This window comes from Lampetra fluviatilis, chromosome 62 (assembly GCF_964198595.1).
Source record: "Lampetra fluviatilis chromosome 62, kcLamFluv1.1, whole genome shotgun sequence".
NCBI lineage: Eukaryota > Metazoa > Chordata > Hyperoartia > Petromyzontiformes > Petromyzontidae > Lampetra > Lampetra fluviatilis.
Genome location: NC_136336.1, coordinates 4,658,307 through 4,678,318, shown reverse-complemented (window position 1 = coordinate 4,678,318; position 20,012 = coordinate 4,658,307). Strand labels below are relative to the sequence as shown.

General features: G+C 50.8%; 1 protein-coding gene across 2 annotated transcripts in view; it reads left to right on the top strand.

Annotated features, from left to right (window-relative positions):
• The window catches only part of LOC144951367 (uncharacterized), a 38,240-nt gene that overhangs the window by 9,853 nt on the left and 8,375 nt on the right, over positions 1 to 20,012 (top strand). For both annotated transcript variants that reach the window (XM_078881596.1, XM_078881595.1), the window contains exons 2-6: positions 543 to 603; positions 6,841 to 6,869; positions 8,539 to 8,614; positions 9,978 to 10,268; positions 11,885 to 12,052. In XM_078881596.1, the coding sequence (XP_078737722.1) occupies positions 543 to 603; positions 6,841 to 6,869; positions 8,539 to 8,614; positions 9,978 to 10,268; positions 11,885 to 12,052 (625 nt within the window). The remainder of the gene's footprint in view (positions 1 to 542; positions 604 to 6,840; positions 6,870 to 8,538; positions 8,615 to 9,977; positions 10,269 to 11,884; positions 12,053 to 20,012) is intronic.

Here is a 20,012-nt window from a genome sequence, read left to right as displayed (position 1 = left end):
TGGATGGTAGGGTGATGGTGGTGATGGATGGTAGGGTGATGGTAGTGATGGTTGGTAGGGTGATGGTGGTGATGGATGGTAGGGTGATGGTAGTGATGGATGGTAGGGTGATGGAGGTGATGGATGGTAGGGTGATGGTGGTGATGAATGGTAGGGTGATGGTAGTGATGGATGGTAGGGTGATGGTAGTGGTGGATGGTAGGGTGATGGTAGTGATGGTTGGTAGGGTGATGGTAGTGGTGGATGGTAGGGTGATGGTAGTGATGGTTGGTAGGGTGATGGTAGTGGTGTATGGTAGGGTAATGGTAGTGGTGGATGGTAGGGTGATGGTGGTGATGGTTGGTAGGGTGATGGTAGTGATGGATGGTAGGGTGATGTGTGTGTTAGTTTATGATGATGATGGGCAGAGCCTTCATCCGGCAGCAGATAGACAACACATAATCACCACGACTCCTCCATCCAGCAGTGGACAGAGCACGGGCCCACGTGTTCACACACAGCGTGTTGTTGTTGTTGTTTTTGTTTTTGTTTGCGTGCTGCAGTTGAGAAAGCGTCGACCAACCCCAGCAACCCTCTTCCTGCTCAACGACCAAACATCTCCAGGTGAGAATCGATCCCACACATCACACACCACCCTCACTCCCCACCAGAGGTCGATTCGAGTCGACTGATTCGACTCGACTCCAGGAGCCAGTTGGGATGCTTCTCAAGTGATGTATAGGTCTAAATCTGAAGTTTTCGTGACTGCAAGGATTCATACTCTTTGTTTTTTTTTTCGGTAAAGTCACGTAGATAAAACATCAATGAAAAAACAACTCAATTAAATCACGACGATTCGGAGGCAACACAAGCTTCTCTCTCTCTCCCAGTGCAAGGGGGAATCTGGTTTAATCACAACTCAGTCTATGCGAGTCTATGGATCTCTCTCTCTCTGTGTGTGTGTGTGGATCATTGGTGGCTAGGAGATGTTAACTCCCTCGCCTGGTATACAGGAGGTCGTGAGTTGGACCCCAACGGCTTTATATTTGGAGTTTGCATGTGTCTCTCTGTCTCTCTCTCTCCGTGGTCGCGTGGATTTTTCCCTCGACGTTTAGAATCAACGTGCGCGCATTTAGAGTATTTGGCTTGCGATGAATGTCCAAATGATAAGCCACTTCTGCGAGCTATAATTTGCGTGAGCCAGGTGGCTTCTGAAAAAGAGTTACATAACAGCTCAGCGTGCGCCTGACCTGGTACAATAAAACATTGATTGGCATGACAATGAGTGAGGCTATCATGGGTAATGCAGGACTTTTACAGCTATCGTGCTGTGACGGTTCCACCTGAAGACGGAAGCTTGTGTTGCCTCCGAAACGTCGTGATTTTTATATTATTTTTATTTTACTTTGATTAATTTTAATGTTTTACCTACGTGACTTTACCGAAAAAAACCTAAGAATATGAATCCTTGCAGTCACGAAAGCTTCAAATCTAGAACTTTTACAATAATCCATGCCACGAGTTTCCTGGCTAGCTGATGGCTGGCCTGCTCTCCAACCCGATCAGCCAGAATCAGAAACCCTGACGCCTACTGTATTTATCTATATAAGGAACGGAGCAGGTAGACTTCTCCACAAATCTGGCTGTCGCCTGATGAAGCTGGTTGTGATTACTGGCGAAACGTCGTACTCGGATTGTAAATGTTGTGGCTTGGCTCTCCAACACACAACCGGTGGTGCTGTACTAGTATACTACACTATACACTACACTATACACTACACTACTATACACTACTATACACTACACTACTATACACTACACTATACACTACACTATGCACTACACTATACACTACTATACACTACACTATACACTACACTATACACTACTATACACTACACTATACACTACTATACACTACACTATACACTACACTATACACTACACAATACACTACTATACACTACACTATGCACTACACTATACACTACTATACACTACACTATACACTACACTCCTATACACTACACTATACACTACACAATACACTACACTATACACTACACTATACACTACACAATACACTACACTATACACTACTATACACTACACTACACACTACACTATACACTACTATACACTACACTATACACTACACTATACACTACACTATACACTACACTACACACTACACTATACACTAGTGCTGTACTAGTGACGAATTGGCCACGTTCTGGCTACGTGACAAACCTTACTAGTTGGCTGTGTCAGGTGGTGGTGGGTTTAACGACACATTTATATATTCACGCGATCGAACTGAAAACACTCTATTATCTCCACCCATGGTCGTGTGATGACGACGATGACGACGATGACGACGATGATGACGACGATGATGACGATGATGATGACGACGATGATGACGACGATGATGATGACGACGATGACGACGATGATGACGACGATGATGACGACGATGATGACAACGATGACGACGATGATGATGACGATGACGACGATGATGACGACGATGATGACGACGATGACGACGATGATGATGACGATGACGACGATGACGACGACGATGATGATGACGATGATGACAATGATGACGATGATGATGACGATGACGACGATGATGACGACGATGATGACGACGATGACGACGATGATGATGACGATGACGAGGATGATGATGACGATGATGATGACGATGATGACGATGATGACGACGATGATGAAAACAATGACGATGACAACGACGATGACGACGATGATAACAACAATGACGACGATGATGACGACGATGATGACGACGATGATGACGACGACGATGACGACGATGATGACGACGATGACGACGATGACGACGACGACGACGATGATGACGACGATGACGACGACGATGATGACGACGATGACGACGACGATGACGACAATGACGACGATGATGACGACGATGATGACGATGATGACGACGATGATGATGACGATGACGATGACGACGACGATGATGACGACCATGATGACGACGATGACGACGACGATGACGACGATGATGACGACGACGACGATGATGACGACGATGACGATGCTGACGATGACGACAATGCTGACGACGATGTGCGTCACAGCTGAGTGGCGGGGTGGGGGGGCGAGGGGGGGGCGCGCTCCGTATAAATGAATCATTGGCAGCTGCACGGGCACTGGACCGGCTCTCGTTCTTCCACGCTGCCGTCATAAAACCGCCGTAAAGAAAATAAAAGACACCCCCCCCACGCCCCCAACCGACCCAGCCACCCACCCACCACCACCACCAAATGAAAGGGTGGCCAAGAATGTGAGAGAAGAACTCGCACTAAATCTGAAAAAATACATTTTTAGAAAGTTTATTGTTCACAAGATGGCACGGAGGGATAGCTTCAGAGCAGCCTTGCACCCTCATCTGGGTCTCAATCGAAATATTTGTTTTTTTATCATGTTAACATCAACAGCAAAAAGGTTTGATGAAACAAAGTTGTACTCTCAAAGGTGCCCCGTGTTTAATTTGTGTTTTCGATTATTTACCTTCTAAAAAAAAATAAAGTTCCGACCATAAATCTCGACTTAAAGCTTTCGTGGCTGCAGGAATTCATATTCTTTGGTCTTTCGGTAAAGTCACGAAGATAAAATAATAAAATCATCAGAATAAAGTGAAATTATTTTAATGTTCTATCTGCGTGACTTTACCAAAAAATATGAATTCTGCCCATGTCTCACACACCCCAGAAACGGCATCTCGCACCCCCAGAGAGACAGAGAGAGGGGTCGTGCAGGATTATAATGATTCGAGTAGCACAAGTAGCTACAGATGCTACTGGCCCCGCACTTTCAAGGGCCCCGCGCTAAACGCTTTCAAGCAATCAATTCCAGTTCAGTGATTCTGCACTTGCTCTATTACTATAGTACTATACTGCCTTCCAGTGCCGGATTATCTTAGTAGCAACAGCAGCTACATATGTTATAGGTCCTGCACTTTCAAGAGCCCCGCGCTAAATGCTTTCAAGCTATCAATTTCGGTTCAGTGATTCTGCACTTGCTCTATTACTATAGTACTATACTGCCTTCCAGTGCCGGATTATCCTAGTAGCATCAGCAGCTACATATTTTATAGGTCCTGCACTTTCAAGGGCCCCGCGCTAAATGCTTTCAAGCTATCAATTTCGGTTAAGTGATTCTGCACTTGCTCTATTACTATAGTACTATACCGCCTTCCAGTGCCGGATTATCCTAGTAGCAACAGCAGCTACATATGTTATAGGTCCTGCACTTTCAAGAGCCCCGCGCTAAATGCTTTCAAGCTATCAATTTCGGTTCAGTGATTCTGCACTTGCTCTATTACTATAGTACTATACTGCCTTCCAGTGCCGGATTATCCTAGTAGCAACAGCAGCTACATATTTTATAGGTCCTGCACTTTCAAGGGCCCCGCGCTAAATGCTTTCAAGCTATCAATTTCGGTTAAGTGATTCTGCACTTGCTCTATTACTATAGTACTATACCGCCTTCCAGTGCCGGATTATCCTAGTAGCAAAAGCAGCTACATATATTACGGGCCCCGCACTCTCAAGGGCCCCGCGCTAAACGCTTTCAAGCTATCAATTCCGGTTCAGTGATTCTGCACTCGCTCTATTACTATAGTACTATACTGCCTTCGACGTTCATGAACGACTGGGTGTTTACGGTCAGCGATTTGCCGTATCGTCTGGCTGTATAGCAAATGAAAACATACAATTACTTTACTATGCAAGTAAAAAAAAGTTTTTTTTAATATTCACGTTTTTTATTTATTTAGGGCCCCTTTATAACATCACATTCTACAGGCCCCGCACTAATCCGGCACTGCAGAATAGGGGGGGGGGGGGTGGTGGATGTGGTGTGCGTGCCACCCTGGTTAAGACAAACCACTGTATGGCTGACGAGTTTCACGTCGATTTCAGCCCGAGCCAGGGTGCATTGGGAACTCAAAAGCGACGAGGAGGGGTCTCGTTTTGTAACGACGACCTCCACCCCGCCACGTCAGCCGGTGGGAGACGATGATTGCTTCGTCTGTATCGCTCAACCACAACCACCACCACCACTACCACCACCACCCCCACCACCATCACCCCCACCACCACCACTACCACCACCACCACCCCCACCACTAGCACCACCACCACCCCCACCACTACCACCACCACCACCACCCCCACCACTACCACCACTACCACCACCACCACCCCCACCACCCCCACCACCACCACCCCCAACACCCCCACCACTACCACCACCACCACCCCCACCACCACCACCCCCAACACCCCCACCACTACCACCACCACCACCACTACCACCCCCACCACTACCACCACTACCACCACCACTACCACCACCACTACCACCACCACCACCCCCACCACCACCACCACCCCCACCACTACCACCCCCACCACTACCACCACTACCACCACCACTACCACCACCACCACCACTACCACCACCACCACCCCCACCACCACCACCACCACCACCCCCACCACCACCACCACCACCCTCATTAGAGTAAAACTTGCGACCGCAATTTACGCGTTTGGCACATGTGGAATTGTCGACGCACGCTGCTGCCACACACAACGGCCCCACTGTTTGCCGATTGACGTCAGACGATGTTTAAACGTCCTCTGTGAAGCAGGCGGCGAAAAGAGCGCAATTATGATAATTCGGTTGAACACTTAGTCGTGGTGGTGGTGGTGGGAGGTGGTGGTGGTGGTGGGAGGTGGTGGTGGTGGTGGAGGCTTTCGCGACCCAGCTTATCCATAATAGAGGGCGAGGGTTGTGGGGTACGATCGCGTCAATATAAATGCGCCGTTGAACCTGACAGCCAACGCAGGAACCATGCGATCTCAGTAAGCTTCGGTGCCGGATGATCGTAGGAGCAAAATCATATGTAGTAGCTACTACAGCTCCTGTAGCATACACGTGTAGTAGCTACTACACGTGTAGTAGCTACTACATATGTAGTAGTAGTAGCTTCGGGCCCCGCACTTTCAAGGGCCCCGCGCTAAACGCTTTCAAGCTATAAAATTCCGGTTCAGTGATTCTGCACTTGCTCTACTACTATAGTACTATACCGCCTTCGACTTTTATGGACGACCGGGTGTTTAAGGTTAGCGATTTGTCATTATTATCTGGCCGTATAGCAAATGAAAAAATGCAATTACTTTACTGTGCGAGTAGAGAAATTAGTGTTTTAATATTTATGTATTTTTTTATAATTAGGGTCTCTTTATAACATCATTTGCTATACAGGCCACGCACTTCGCTTCATCCGGCACTGGTCACGGTTTGTCGCGTAAACAACAAGACACGCCAAATAGTCACTCGCACAGCGCTAGCCGGTGTGTTGGAGAGTCAACCCACCCGTCCACCAACACCGAACCGGTCCTGGGTCCTCCCCTAAGTCGACTCAGCCTCAAATGAGTACCTGATGCGGTGTGTAAACATCGCCACTGGGGAGACAAAGGCGGTCGGGCGTAGTGCCGGCCACCCGCACCCTCACAGGTGCTGCTACTCGCTAACTGCACTTGCCCCGACGGCATGTTGAGGCTACCCGGGGGATCTTTGTCTTTGTTTTGGTGGCCGTGGAGGTGCAGGTGTTTACCTGTGGGGATTGGTGGGGGGGTGAGGGGTGGGGGGGTGAGGGGTGGGGGGGTGAGGGGTGGGGGGTGAGGGGTGGGGGGGTGAGGGGTGAGGGGTGAGGGGTGGGGGGTGAGGGGTGGGGGAAATGGTTCCGTGTCAAACTCACAGCGGGTGTCCTCCTGGTGCCACTCTCCCCCACAGATGATGACAGAGATGGGGAGCACGGAGAGGTGAGACCCCCCCCCCCTCCACTACCCCCCACCCACCCACCAACCACGACTCACCACCACACCCACCCCCCACCATCACCAACCCACCAACCACGACTCATCACACCACCCACCCCCCACTACCCCCACTAACCAACCACGACTCACCACCCCACCCACCACCACCAACCCACCAACCACCGCCCCCACCCCCCACCCACTCACCAACCACGACTCACCACCACACCCACCCCCCACTCCCCCCCACCCACCAACCACCACCACCACCAACCCCCACCCCCACCCACTAATCACGACTCATCAACCCCCCCCACCCACCAACCACCACCACACCCACCCACCCACCACCACCAACCCACCAACCACGACTCACCACCACACCCACCCCCTCACTCCCCCCCACCCACCCACCAACCCCCCCCCACCCACCCACCAACCATGACTCACCACTCCCCCCCACCCACCACTCCCCCCCACCCACCAACCACGACTCACCACCCCACCCACCCACCACTCCCCCCCACCACTCCCCCTCACCCACCAACCACCACCAACCACCTCCACCCACCAACCACGACTCACCACCCAACCCACCTCCCACTCCCCCCCACCCACCAACCACCACCACCACCACACCCACCCACCCACCACCACCAACCCCCACCCCCACCCACCCACCAACCACGACTCACCACCACACCCACCCCTCACTCCCCCCCACCCACCAACCACCCCCCCCCTCCTCCCCCCAACCACACCCCCCCCCCTACCCAGGCCTCACTCGCCTCTTTCTCCCGCTGGCACAACCGAGCCAGCCGGGCGCGGCTGCAGTTCGTTTCTTTTCCACAGTGCTGAAAAACCGTGCCGTGCCGTGCCACCGACATCGCCTACCGACGTCACACGCCGTGGCCGCGTCATTTGGCCCCACCCCTAGGCCCTGCTTGGCCCTCCCCCCGAACCAGATTCCGACGTTTCGCGCAATGACCGCGTATCACGGTTTTTTTTAATTTAAACTTTGCTTTATGTAAACCCCCACCTCTCGCTCACTCTCTCGCTCACTCTCTCGCTCACTCTCTCGCTCACTCTCTCTCTCGCTCTCTCGCTCACTCTCTCACTCACTCTCTCGCTCACTCTCTCACTCACTCTCTCGCTCACTCTCTCACTCACTCTCTCGCTCTCTCCCTCACTCTCTCGGTCACTCTCTCGCTCACTCTCTCTCGTTCTGCACGCCGCCCTTCTCGCAGTCCAACGGCCTCCGACGGGTAGCTCATATCAGCACGCAGAGCTCCCCGTCATCTGCCACCGAGCACACGGCCTCCTCCATCGCCCACTGCTCCTTGAAGGCCGGCACGGCATGGGTCAGCCACGCGTATCACGGTTTAGTTTCGGCCCGTAATGGAAAATAGCCGTGCCAGGTGTGTTCGGGACGGCCCCCACATACACCTGGCACGGCTCGCATGTGCCAGTGGAAAAAAAGAAAACGAGTGTGAGCTATGTATACATGTCTGCTGAACTTCTTTTTGCACCGTGCCTAGCCAGCCGTGCAAATCGGAGGTGCGGGAAAATGTAGTTGTCGGGTTTGGATAGTCACAACGTTTTTGTTTGCTGTTGTCGTGGTTGTTGTTGTTGTTGTTGACCCAGCGTGTGTTCAACGTTGTTGATGTTTCAGGGAGCCGAGGGCCGACTTGGACATTCCCCCCGAAAGGGGGGGCACCACAGCTCCTACACGCCCCCCACCATGAGCCGTGAGACCCCCCCCCCCCCCGTCCAATCACGAAACAAAGGCAAAGATCCCCCGTATAGCCTGTTGGAGGCAAGTGCTGTTCATGAAGGCCGGCACGGCACAAGAGGGGGTGGGTGGCCAACACAACGCCCGGCCGCCTTTGTCTCCCTAGTGGCGATGTTTACACACCGCACCGGGTACTCATTTGAGGCTGAGTAGACCTAGGGGATGCCCAGGCCCGGTTCAGATAATCGTCTCCGGTGTTGTGCCGTGAGCGGGAATTGAACTCGGGTCGCCGGGTTCGTAGCGCAGCGCAGCGCTAACCGCTACACCCACCGCTCCGCACAAATCACACGCACGAAAACAACGACCCCCCATGTGTTAGGGGCTGCTTGCGAGCACCTATTAAGGCCAGCTCAGCACACGAACGGGTGGTGTGGCCGAATCCCCGCCCCGGCAGTCTTTGTCTCCCCAATGCTGATGTTTAAGCACCGCCACCAGTGGAGTCGATGTTGGGAATGCCCCGGGCGAGCTCAGGTAATCGTCGCAGATGTTGATCATGAGCGGGAATCCAACTTGGGTGACTGGTTTCGGAGCGCAAGTCGCTTGCCACGACCACCAAACACTCTATCCCATCATTTCTCATCCAATCCCATCCCTCCCACATCATCTTATCCCATCCATCTCAAACCAATCCACGCCATCTCATCTCCTGTCATCCCTTCCCGTGGACACCATCTCATCAATGTCATCCTACTCATACCATCTCATATCATTCATCTCATCCCATCGACAGCATTTCATCTCCTGCCATCCATCTCATCCCATCCATCTCCTGCTATCCATCTCATCTTATCCCATCCATCTCAAACCCATCCCCGCCATCTCATCTCCTGTCATCCCTTCCCGTGGACACCATCTCATCAATGTCATCCTACTCATACCATCTCAAATCATTCATCTCATCCCATCGACAGCATTTCATCTCATGTCATCAATCTCATCTCATCCATCTCCTGCCATCCATCTCATCTCATCCTTCTCATCCCATCCATCTCATCCCATCCATCTCATCTCATGCCATTCATCTCATCCCATCGACAGCATCTCATCTCCTGCCATCGATCTCATCCCATCCATCTCATCTCATCCATCTCATCCCATCCATCTCATCTCATCCCATCCATGTCATCCCATCCACAGCATCTCATCTCCTGCCATCCATCTCATCCCATTCATCTCATCTCATCCATCTCTACCCATCCATCTCATCCCATTCATCTCATCCCATCCACAGCATCTCATCTCATGTCATCCATCTCATCCCATCCACGCCATCTCATCTCCTGTCTCACATTGTCCCCCCACCTCTCTCCCCGTCCCAGAGATGCAGACCCTGGTGGAGCTCCACCTCCACGCCACGGAGGAGGAGGACGAGGAGGACCTCGATGACGACGAAGACGACCGGAGCGCCGGCGGCGAAGACGACAACGGCGCCAGCGGCGGCGATGGCCATCACGCCAGCCTCATTCTCCACGTGCCCCCAGGTGCGGTCGCCCCCCACGGAGAAAAGGGGGGTGCCCGGGGGGGACTCCACGGCGACGCAGGGGAGCCCATGCCCGGGACGACAGCCGAGCCGGAGGCCGGGAGCCCCCCAAGCGGCGGGGCCCAGGGAGGTAACGGACGCGAGTTTTTATCGCGCTCCTCCACGTTTTCGACATTTGCAACTCTTTCCGCGTCATTTTATTTCACCGTCTGTCCGTCGCGGACGGTAACCGCCTAAGTAGAAAAAGATTAACCCGTAAAAACAAAGTTTTTCACTATAAATCCTTTATATGCGTGGCATCGGTTTTATTTTATTATTCATTTCTGTTTTTCTTGAGTAAGAGTTTCATTTTGATCACATTGGTATTTTAAATTAAATATGAAAAAAAATTTTTCCTAAAAAGTGGAAAATTTTGGAAAAAAATTTTCACGAAAATAAATTGTCACGCACAACGAGTCTGTGTGCAAAATGTCAGCTCGATTGGATCACGGGAAGTGGGTTAAAAAACGACCGAAAGATTTGCACGGTCGTAAGCGCGCAAGCAAGCAAGCAAGTGAACTTAATATAAAGGATTTAAAAATTAACCCGTAAAAACAAAGTTTTTCACTATATATCCTTTATATGCGTGGCATCGGTTTTATTTTATTATTCATTTCTGTTTTTCTTGAGTAAGAGTTTCATTTTTATCACATTGGTATTTTAAATTAAATATGAAAAACATTTTTTCCTAAAAAGTGGAACATTTTGGAAAAAAAATTTTCACAAAATAAATTGTCACGCACAACGAGCCTGTGTGCAAAATGTCAGCTCGATTGGATCACGGGAAGTGGGTTAAAAAACGACCGAAAGATTTGCACGGTCGTAAGCGCGCAAGCAAGCAAGCAAGTGAACTTAATATAAAGGATTTAAAAATAAACAAGGTGGGCTTCGCCTTACGGGTGCTCCCCACACCTGTCGACGCTTACACGAGTTGTTTGAAACGTCAAGCACTAAGGTGTCACCATTGGAACCTCATTTGCCAGTAAAAATATGATAATTGGTTTTTTACCCTTCTATCTGGCAACAAAACTGACACCTTTTTTTTTACAAGGAGTCATGTTTGCATAGACCACAATACCCGCAGTCATAATGCAAACAAAAAACATAACTCTGATAAGTGCACAATCAATATCAAGGACAGTGCATACATTATCAGAGTTGTGGTTTTTGTTTGGATTCCGACTGCAGGTATTGTGGTCTATGCAAACATTACTCCTTGTAAAAAAGGTGTCAGTTTTGTTGCCAGATAGAAGGGTAAAAAAACCAATTATCATATTTTGCAACTGACAAAGGAGGTTCCAATGGTGTAAATGCTTAACCCCAAGCTCTCACACTCTGATGGTGCATTGTCTTTGAGTTGTGCGCCTTTTGGCGTCATCTGGTCCAACACCATGTGAGACTAGGCTCTAAGGAAAGCTGTCTCGGGTGTGGACCAATCAACTTCAAGGACAGTGCATACATTATCAGGGTTATGTTTTTTGTTTGCATTATGACTGCAGGTATTGTGGTCAATGCAAACATGACTCCTTGTAAAAAAAAGGTGTCAGTTTTGTTGCCAGATAGAAGGGTAAAAAACCAATTATCACTAAGGTGTCGTTACGATATCATTGATTTCATTCGATCTGTTCCTCTGCCCCCCCCCGCCCCCCCTCCCCCCCGCCCCCCTCCCCACCCCCCCCCCCGCCCTCCCCACCCCCTCGTGTAAAGATTTCGTAGCCGCCAGCGGGGGAGGCTACGGGGAAGGGAAGGAGCCGGGGAATGCGGAGGAGGTCGCGAACGTGACCTTTGAACCCAGGAGAAGGGTCACGTGGGCCCACGGGCCGGGCGAGGCCGCTGGGGGCCCCCCTCACCTGGCCTCCCCCCCGATCCCCACAGGTAAACACCTGCACGGCCACCAGCACCACCACCACCAGCACCACCAGCACCACTAGCACCACCACCACTACCAGCACCACCACCAGCACCACCACCACCATCAGCACCACCACCACCAGCACCATCAACACCATCAACACCATCATCATCACCACCACCACCAGCACCACCAGCACCAGCACCACCAGCACCACCAGCACCACCACCACCAACAGCACCACCATCACCACCACCATCAGCACCACCACCAGCACCAGCACCACCAGCACCACCAGCACCACCACCACCAACAGCACCACCACCACCACCAGCACCACCAGCACCACCAGCACCACCATCACCACCACCATCAGCACCACCACCAGCACCACCACTACCACCACCAGCACCACCACCATCACCACCACCACCAGCACCACCACCACCAGTAACATGACCACCAGCATCACCACCACCACCAGTAACATGACCACCAGCATCACCACCACCATCACCACCACCATCACCACCACCACCGCCACCACCATCACCACCACCACCGCCACCATCACCACCACCAGCACCACCACCAGCACCACCACCAGCACCACCACCACCATCACCACCACCACCGCCACCATCACCACCACCAGCACCACCACCACCATCACCACCACCACCGCCACCATCACCACCGCCACCATCACCACCACCAGCACCACCACCACCACCAGCACCACCACCACCAGCACCACCACCAGCACCACCACCAGCACCACCACCACCACCATCACCACCGCCACCATCACCACCACCAGCACCACCACCACCACCAGCACCACCACCACCAGCACCACCACCACCAGCACCACCACCAGCACCACCACCAGCACCACCACCATCACCACCGCCACCATCACCACCACCAGCACCACCACCACCACCAGCACCACCACCAGCACCACCACCACCACCAGCACCACCACCACCAGCACCACCACCGTCACCACCACCATCACCACCACCAGCACCACCACCACCACCATCACCACCACCACCAGCACCACCACCGTCACCACCACCATCACCACCACCAGCACCACCACCGCCACCACCACCACCAGCACCACCACCACCACCAGCACCACCACCACCAGCACCACCACCAGCACCACCACCAGCACCACCACCGTCACCACCACCAGCACCAGCACCACCATCACCACCACCACCGCCACCATCACCACCACCATCACCACCACCAGCACCATCACCACCGCCACCATCACCACCGCCACCATCACCACCACCATCACCATCACCACCACCACCACCAGCACCATCACCACCGCCACCATCACCACCGCCACCATCACCATCACCACCACCATCACCACCACCAGCACCATCACCACCGCCACCATCACCACCGCCACCATCACCACCACCATCACCACCACCACCATCACCACCACCACCAGCAGCACCACCATCACCACCACCATCACCACCACCAGCACCATCACCACCACCACCAGCAGCACCACCGCCACCATCACCACCACCAGCACCACCACCAGCACTATCACCACCACCACTATCACCACCAGCATCACCACCACCACCACCAGCACCATCACCACCACCATCACCACCACCACCAGCACCACCACCATCACCACCACTATCACCACCACCACCATCACCACCACCACCATCAGCACCACCAGCACCCGCACTATCACCACCACCACCAGCACCACCACCATCAGCACCATCAGCACCACCATCACCACCACCAGCACCACCTCCTCCTACTACTACAACACGAGCACTACGGTTGACTTATTACCACTGCGCTCGCTGCATCAAGCAATAGTGACATCAACTCCCCTCCTCAATGGATGATGTTGCTGCTGCTGCTGCGATGGACTCCACGTGTGCTCATGTACTTCATGCACTTTTCTCTTTCTCCTGACTTTGCTTTACCTTTTACCGATTTTGCACTGCTACTGTTGTTGTTGATTTTCCCCTTGCCGTATTACACCATTGGGTTTAGCACGTAGGAGGCTTACGCGAACAACATTATCCAAAATTAAAGGGGTTTTTTTTTTTGGGTTATATCGCGTGAATATGAACGTGTCATTCGCCCACCACCACCCCGAACCCCAAAAACAAACCTAAAAAAATTAACCCGTAAAAACAAAGTTTTTCACTATAAATCCTTTATATGCGTGGCGGCTAGAGTCCTCTCGTCCTCTGGCTTGAGATGGCTGCCACCTATGGGTCAGATGATTGTCTGGCAGCATTAAACAATTGGAAATTAAATTATTTTTTTTCCCTAAACAGTGTAAAATTTTGGAATTTTTTTTTCACGAAAATGCATTGTCACCCACAACGAGTCTGTGTGCAAAATGTCAGCTCGATTGGATCACGGGAAGTGGGTTAAAAAACGACCGAAAGATTTGCACGGTCCTAAGCAAGCAAGCGAACTTAATATAAAGGATTTTAAAACACCTTTATTAGAGACTAGCTTTACTACCCCGGCTTTGCCCGGGACTTAATTCACCACGCCTTTGTCTCCCCAGTGGCGATGTTCACACACCACACCAGTTAATTGTTTGAGGCTGAGCGGACCTAGGGGAGGCCCAGGACCGGTTCAAATAATCATCTGCAGTGGTGGCCGTGAGCGGGAATCGAACTCGGGTCGCCGGATTCATAGCGCGGCGCGCTACCCGCTGCACTACAACGCGTTACGCTTCCACATGCGCGGGTCACGTGACAGATGTGACGTCACAGCTCACTTGCCGTGCAAAAAATAAATGCATTATTGAGCTCCCCACCCCAAAAAAAAATAAAGTGTTTTTTTATAATTGTTGCATGGTGTACAGTCTGGAAAGTACCCACATGGCAAATTTCCAGTTTGTTGCATGTCGGGAAGTACGCTAAACATTTTGAACAGACACACATAATCACAACTTTGCCTTTTATATATATGGAGATGACGTTGTTTGTTGGTGGCACTTGCTGAGACCGTCCCCAACTTGACATCTGTGAAAAAGAGCTTCACAGCTCATCGGATTCCTCCACGGCAAATACAGATTCTGATTCTGCGTAGGCAGTGGTACACAAGTGCACGCTGGCTAGATGTGAACTACCTCGCCTGGTATACAGGAAGTCGTGGGTTTGATAACGACCCTGATGCCTGCTGTATGTTTGTAGTTTGCGTGTCTGTCTCTCAGTGGTGAGATGGTAACTACCTCGCCTGGTATACAGGAGGTCGTGGGTTTGATAAACATTTTTAAACATTCTTTTACACGCTTTTAATAAATTCACTCCGTCTGTTGTCGTATCCTCAAATCTTGTAACTCAATTTTAACCAACTTCACAATGTGGTATCGACTGCAAACTTGGTATACGTGTGTCATAGTGATGACAAGACTATATTCTATCATAAAAAATATATATATCTATTTTAAAACAATCTTTTTTATATGTTATGTAATTGTCCACGCTCAACTGACGTTGCCTGTAATTGGCCACGGCCCCCTTACGTTATGGCAAGCTTCGGGGCCACTTCCTGGAGTCGTGGAGTTCTGCCATTACTCGTACGGTACATTTCATTAAAGCGTGTTTTTTTTTTACAATATTTTTTAATATTAATTCTAGATTTGAAGCTTTCGTGACTGCAAGGATTCATATTCTTAGGTTTTTTCGGTAAAGTCACGTAGGTAAAAAATTAAAATTAATAAAAGTAAAATAAAATAAAAATCACGACGTTTCGGAGGCAACACGGAAGCTTGTGTTGCCTCCGAAACGTCGTGATTTTTATTTTATTTAACTTTTATTAATTTTAATGTTTTATCTACGTGACTTTACCGAAAAAACCTAAGAATATTTTGAATATTACTTTTTTTAGTTTAAATAGTCGGCGCGTTTGCGCGGCTGTAACTTGCTCGCTTTAAAAAAAAAAGCTAGACGCAGCAGCAGCGGCAGCGGCGGCGTCAACAACAAACAACATCAAAATCGCGTAGCCGTGTCGAGTGTCAGGGTTTGTGCAACGTGTTCGTTCTGCTGCAATCCCGACTGGGGTAGCGACTCGGGGTTTGTGAGAGCGACCCATTCATTGCGGTCCCTCCCTCCCTGCCCCCCCCCTGCCCCCCACTCAGTGCTGGGGGTGTTCGTTAATTCAGGGGAATGCTCGGGGTGGGTGAGGGAGGGAGGAGGGAGGAGGTCACTCCGTCGCTAATTGATTTTAATTTGGCCGTGGGTCGCGTGTAACGGAATATTGCAGGAAAACGGATGAATCGCGCAGTGTGTGAGTGGTGCGGGCGGGAGAGGGAGGGAGTGCGGAAAGCTCCACCACCACCACCACCATCAACCAACCCACACCCGTCTGCATCATTCACCATCGACACCATCAACAACAACACCACCACCATCATCATCATCATCGGCCCAGACTCAATCACGCCAGTGTCACTGCGTCGGATTAAACCGGCGCAGGCTGCCGCTGCTGCTGCTGTTAGCGGTAGGGGTGGAGCCTACGAACCCCGCTCACGGCCGCCGACACCGCAGACGATTATATCTGATCCGCAACTGGGCCTCCCCCTAGGTCGACTCGGCCTCAAATGAGTATAGCTGCTGCGGTGGGGAGAGAAAGGCGGCCGGGCGTGGTGCTGGGCACCCACCCCAACCTCGTGTTACCCGTGCCGGCCTTCATTGGTGCTGCCACTCGCTAATGGCACTTGCCCCAACAGTCTGTTACAGGCTACACGGGGGATCTTTGTCTTTGTACGTGAGAGTGTGGGGAGCGGTAGTGCAGTAGGTAGCGCGCTGCGCTAAGAACCCAGAGCCACCCGAGTTCGATTCCCGCTCACGGCCACAAACATCTAAGAAGATTATCCGATCCGGTTCTGGGCCTCCCCTAGGTCGACTTAGCCTCAAGTGAGCACCTGGTGCGGTGTGTAAACATCGTCACTGGGGAGACAAAGGCGGTCGGGCGTGGTTCTGACCACCCACCCCCTCGTGTGCCGTGCCGGCCTTACAAGCACTTGCCCCTACAGTCTGTTACAGGCTACACGGGGGATCTTTGCCTTGTGTACGCGCGCGTGGTTGATAAGGGAGTGAGGAGGAGTCGAGATTATCAGTGAAGTTAATCTCTCACCGCCAGTAAACGCGAGTTCGATACGGGTTCAGGAGATGGTGGTGGTGGTGGTGGTTATATGCTTAGGTTTTTTCGGTAAAGTCACGTAGGTAAAAAAAATTAAATTTATAAAAGTAAAATAAAAATCACGACGTTTCGGAGGCAACGCAAGCTTCCGTCTTCAGGTGGAACCGTCACAGCACGACTGCTGTATCAAGTGAGAGAAATTCCAAGAATATACAAGGACTGTTTTCTTGGAATTTCTCTCACTTGATACAGCTATCGTGCTGTGACGGTTCCACCTGAAGACGGAAGCTTGTGTTGCCTCCGAAACGTCGTGATTTTTATTTCACTTTTATTTTACTTTTATTAATTTATTTTTTTTACCTACGTGACTTTACCGAAAAAACCCAAGAATATGAATCTTTGAAGTCACGAAAGCTTCAAATCTAGGTGGTGGTGGTGGTGTTCATTGCAATGTGGATTGTGGGGGGGGAGCTGTAGTGTAGTGGTGAGCGCCCTGCGTCTACGAGTTCGATTCCCGATTCTCGCTCACGGACGATTTTCCTGGGCCGGTCCCCTAGGTCGACTCAGCCTCAAACGAGTGCGTTAGCGTGGCTGCGTAAAACATCGCCAAATTTTTTTTTTGGGGGGCGGGGGGGGAGACAAAGGCGGTCGGGCGTGGTGCTGGCCACCTTTCGTGGGTAAGCCGCTGCTCGCTAACAGCGGTGGGACGAATCTTTGTCCGCGTCGGTCGCAATGTTTGGGATCATTTCGTCTGACGCCGGGTTACATCTGCCACGTGGGCTCGTGTTGTGCGCCCAGCCACTGGGAGGACACCGGAGAAGCACGAGGGGGGAGGGGGGATATATGTGTGTGTGTGTCTATCTCTGTATGTATCTGTGTGTGTGTCTATCTCTATGTATCTGTGTGTCTATATCTGTATGTATGTATGTGTATGTATGTGTGTGTATCTAGGCATCTGTGTGCGTGTGTATCTGTGTCTCTGTATGTGTGTGTGTGTATCTCTGCATGTATCTGTGTGTATATATGTATCTGTGTGTGTGTGTCTCTCTCTATGTATCTGTCTCTGTATGTATGTGTGTGTATCTATGTATCTGTGTGCGTGTGTTACTCTGTATGTATCTGTGTGTATCTATGTATCTGTGTGTGTATCTCTGTATGTGTCTGTGTGTATGTATCTCTGTATTATCTGTGTGTGTGTATTTCTGTATGTATCTGTGTGTGTGTGTCTCTCTATGTATCTGTGTGTCTATCTCTGTATGTATCTGTGTGTATCTATGTATCGGCGTGTATGTATCTCTGTATGCATCTCTGTGTGTGTATCTCTGCATGTATCTGTGTGTATCTATGTATCTGTGTGTGTCTCTGCATGTGTGTGTGTATCTCTGTATGTATCTGTGTATCTCTGCATGGGTCTGTCTCTATGTATATGTCTGTCAATCTCTGCTACTGCTGCCACGCTGTCGGCCGGTCGGTCGTTTGATGCTACCCCCCCCCACCCCCCACGTACAACCGCGACCTTCACAGCCCCTGCCGCTTGCTCGCAGGGCCAACACTTCCACGCGCAGACAAAGATCGCCGCCACGTGTAGCCTTGAGCGAGACTTCTGCCGGGAGGCCGATGGAGGGATGATGCATCAGCGAGCGCTTGTGAAGGCGACTGGCACTGTGGCTCACAAGGCCAGTGGGTAGGGGGGGGGGTGACCAGCGATGTTTACACCGTACCATGTACTCATTTGAGGCCGAGTCGACCTAGGGGTGGCCCGTGGCCGGTTCGGATAAGTGTTGGTGGCCGTGAGCGGGAGTTCAATTCCGGCTGATGGGTAACACCAGTGACGCACGGTCGCTGCTCGCTAACAGCACTTGCCCCAACAGCCCCTTGCAGGCTATGCGGGGCATCTTTGTCTGAGTGCACGTGGAGTTTGACCGGGGGGGGGGGTGGAGTTCAGGGGGGGGTCGCGAGCGCATTGACGAGCAGAGGACCGACCTTTATCCTTCGGTTTGACGCATAGTTGTAGTAATAGTAGCAGCGAGCTTTCGCGAACAATATTATCCATAAAAGAGTTTTTTTTTCTGGGGCGATGGACCGCGTAAATATATAAATGTGTCGTTAAAGCCGCCACCGATCAGTAAATAAAACTTGGAAATTGGTTACTAGTTCAGCACTAAACGGTGTGTCGGAGAGCAAATCCACAACATTTACAATCTGTTTAACACGTAGGATTAAGCTTTCACAGCCAATATCCATAAGAGGGTTTTTTTGTTGGGTTATATCACGTAAATGTAAATGTGTCGTTAAACCGGCCACCACCCGAGACAGCCAATTAGTAAGGGGTTGTCACGTGAACAGAACGTGGCCAATTCGTTACTAGTTCATCACTAGTGTGTAGTGTAGTGTGTAGTGTATAGTAGTGTATAGTGTAGTGTATAGTGTAGTGTATAGTGTAGTGTATAGTAGTGTAGTGTATAGTGTAGTGTATAGTAGTGTAGTGTATAGTAGTGTATAGTGTAGTGTATAGTAGTGTATAGTGTAGTGTATAGTGTAGTGTAGAGTGTAGTGTATAGGAGTGTATAGTGTCGTGTATAGTGTAGTGTAGAGTGTAGTGTATAGTAGTGTATAGTGTAGTGTATAGTGTAGTATAGAGTGTAGTGTATAGTGTAGTGTATAGTGTAGTGTATAGTAGTGTATAGTGTAGTGTATAGTAGCGTATAGTGTAGTGTATAGTAGTGTATAGTGTATTGTATAGTGTAGTGTATAGTGTAGTGTATAGTAGTGTGGTGTATAGTGTAGTGTATAGTAATGTATAGTAGT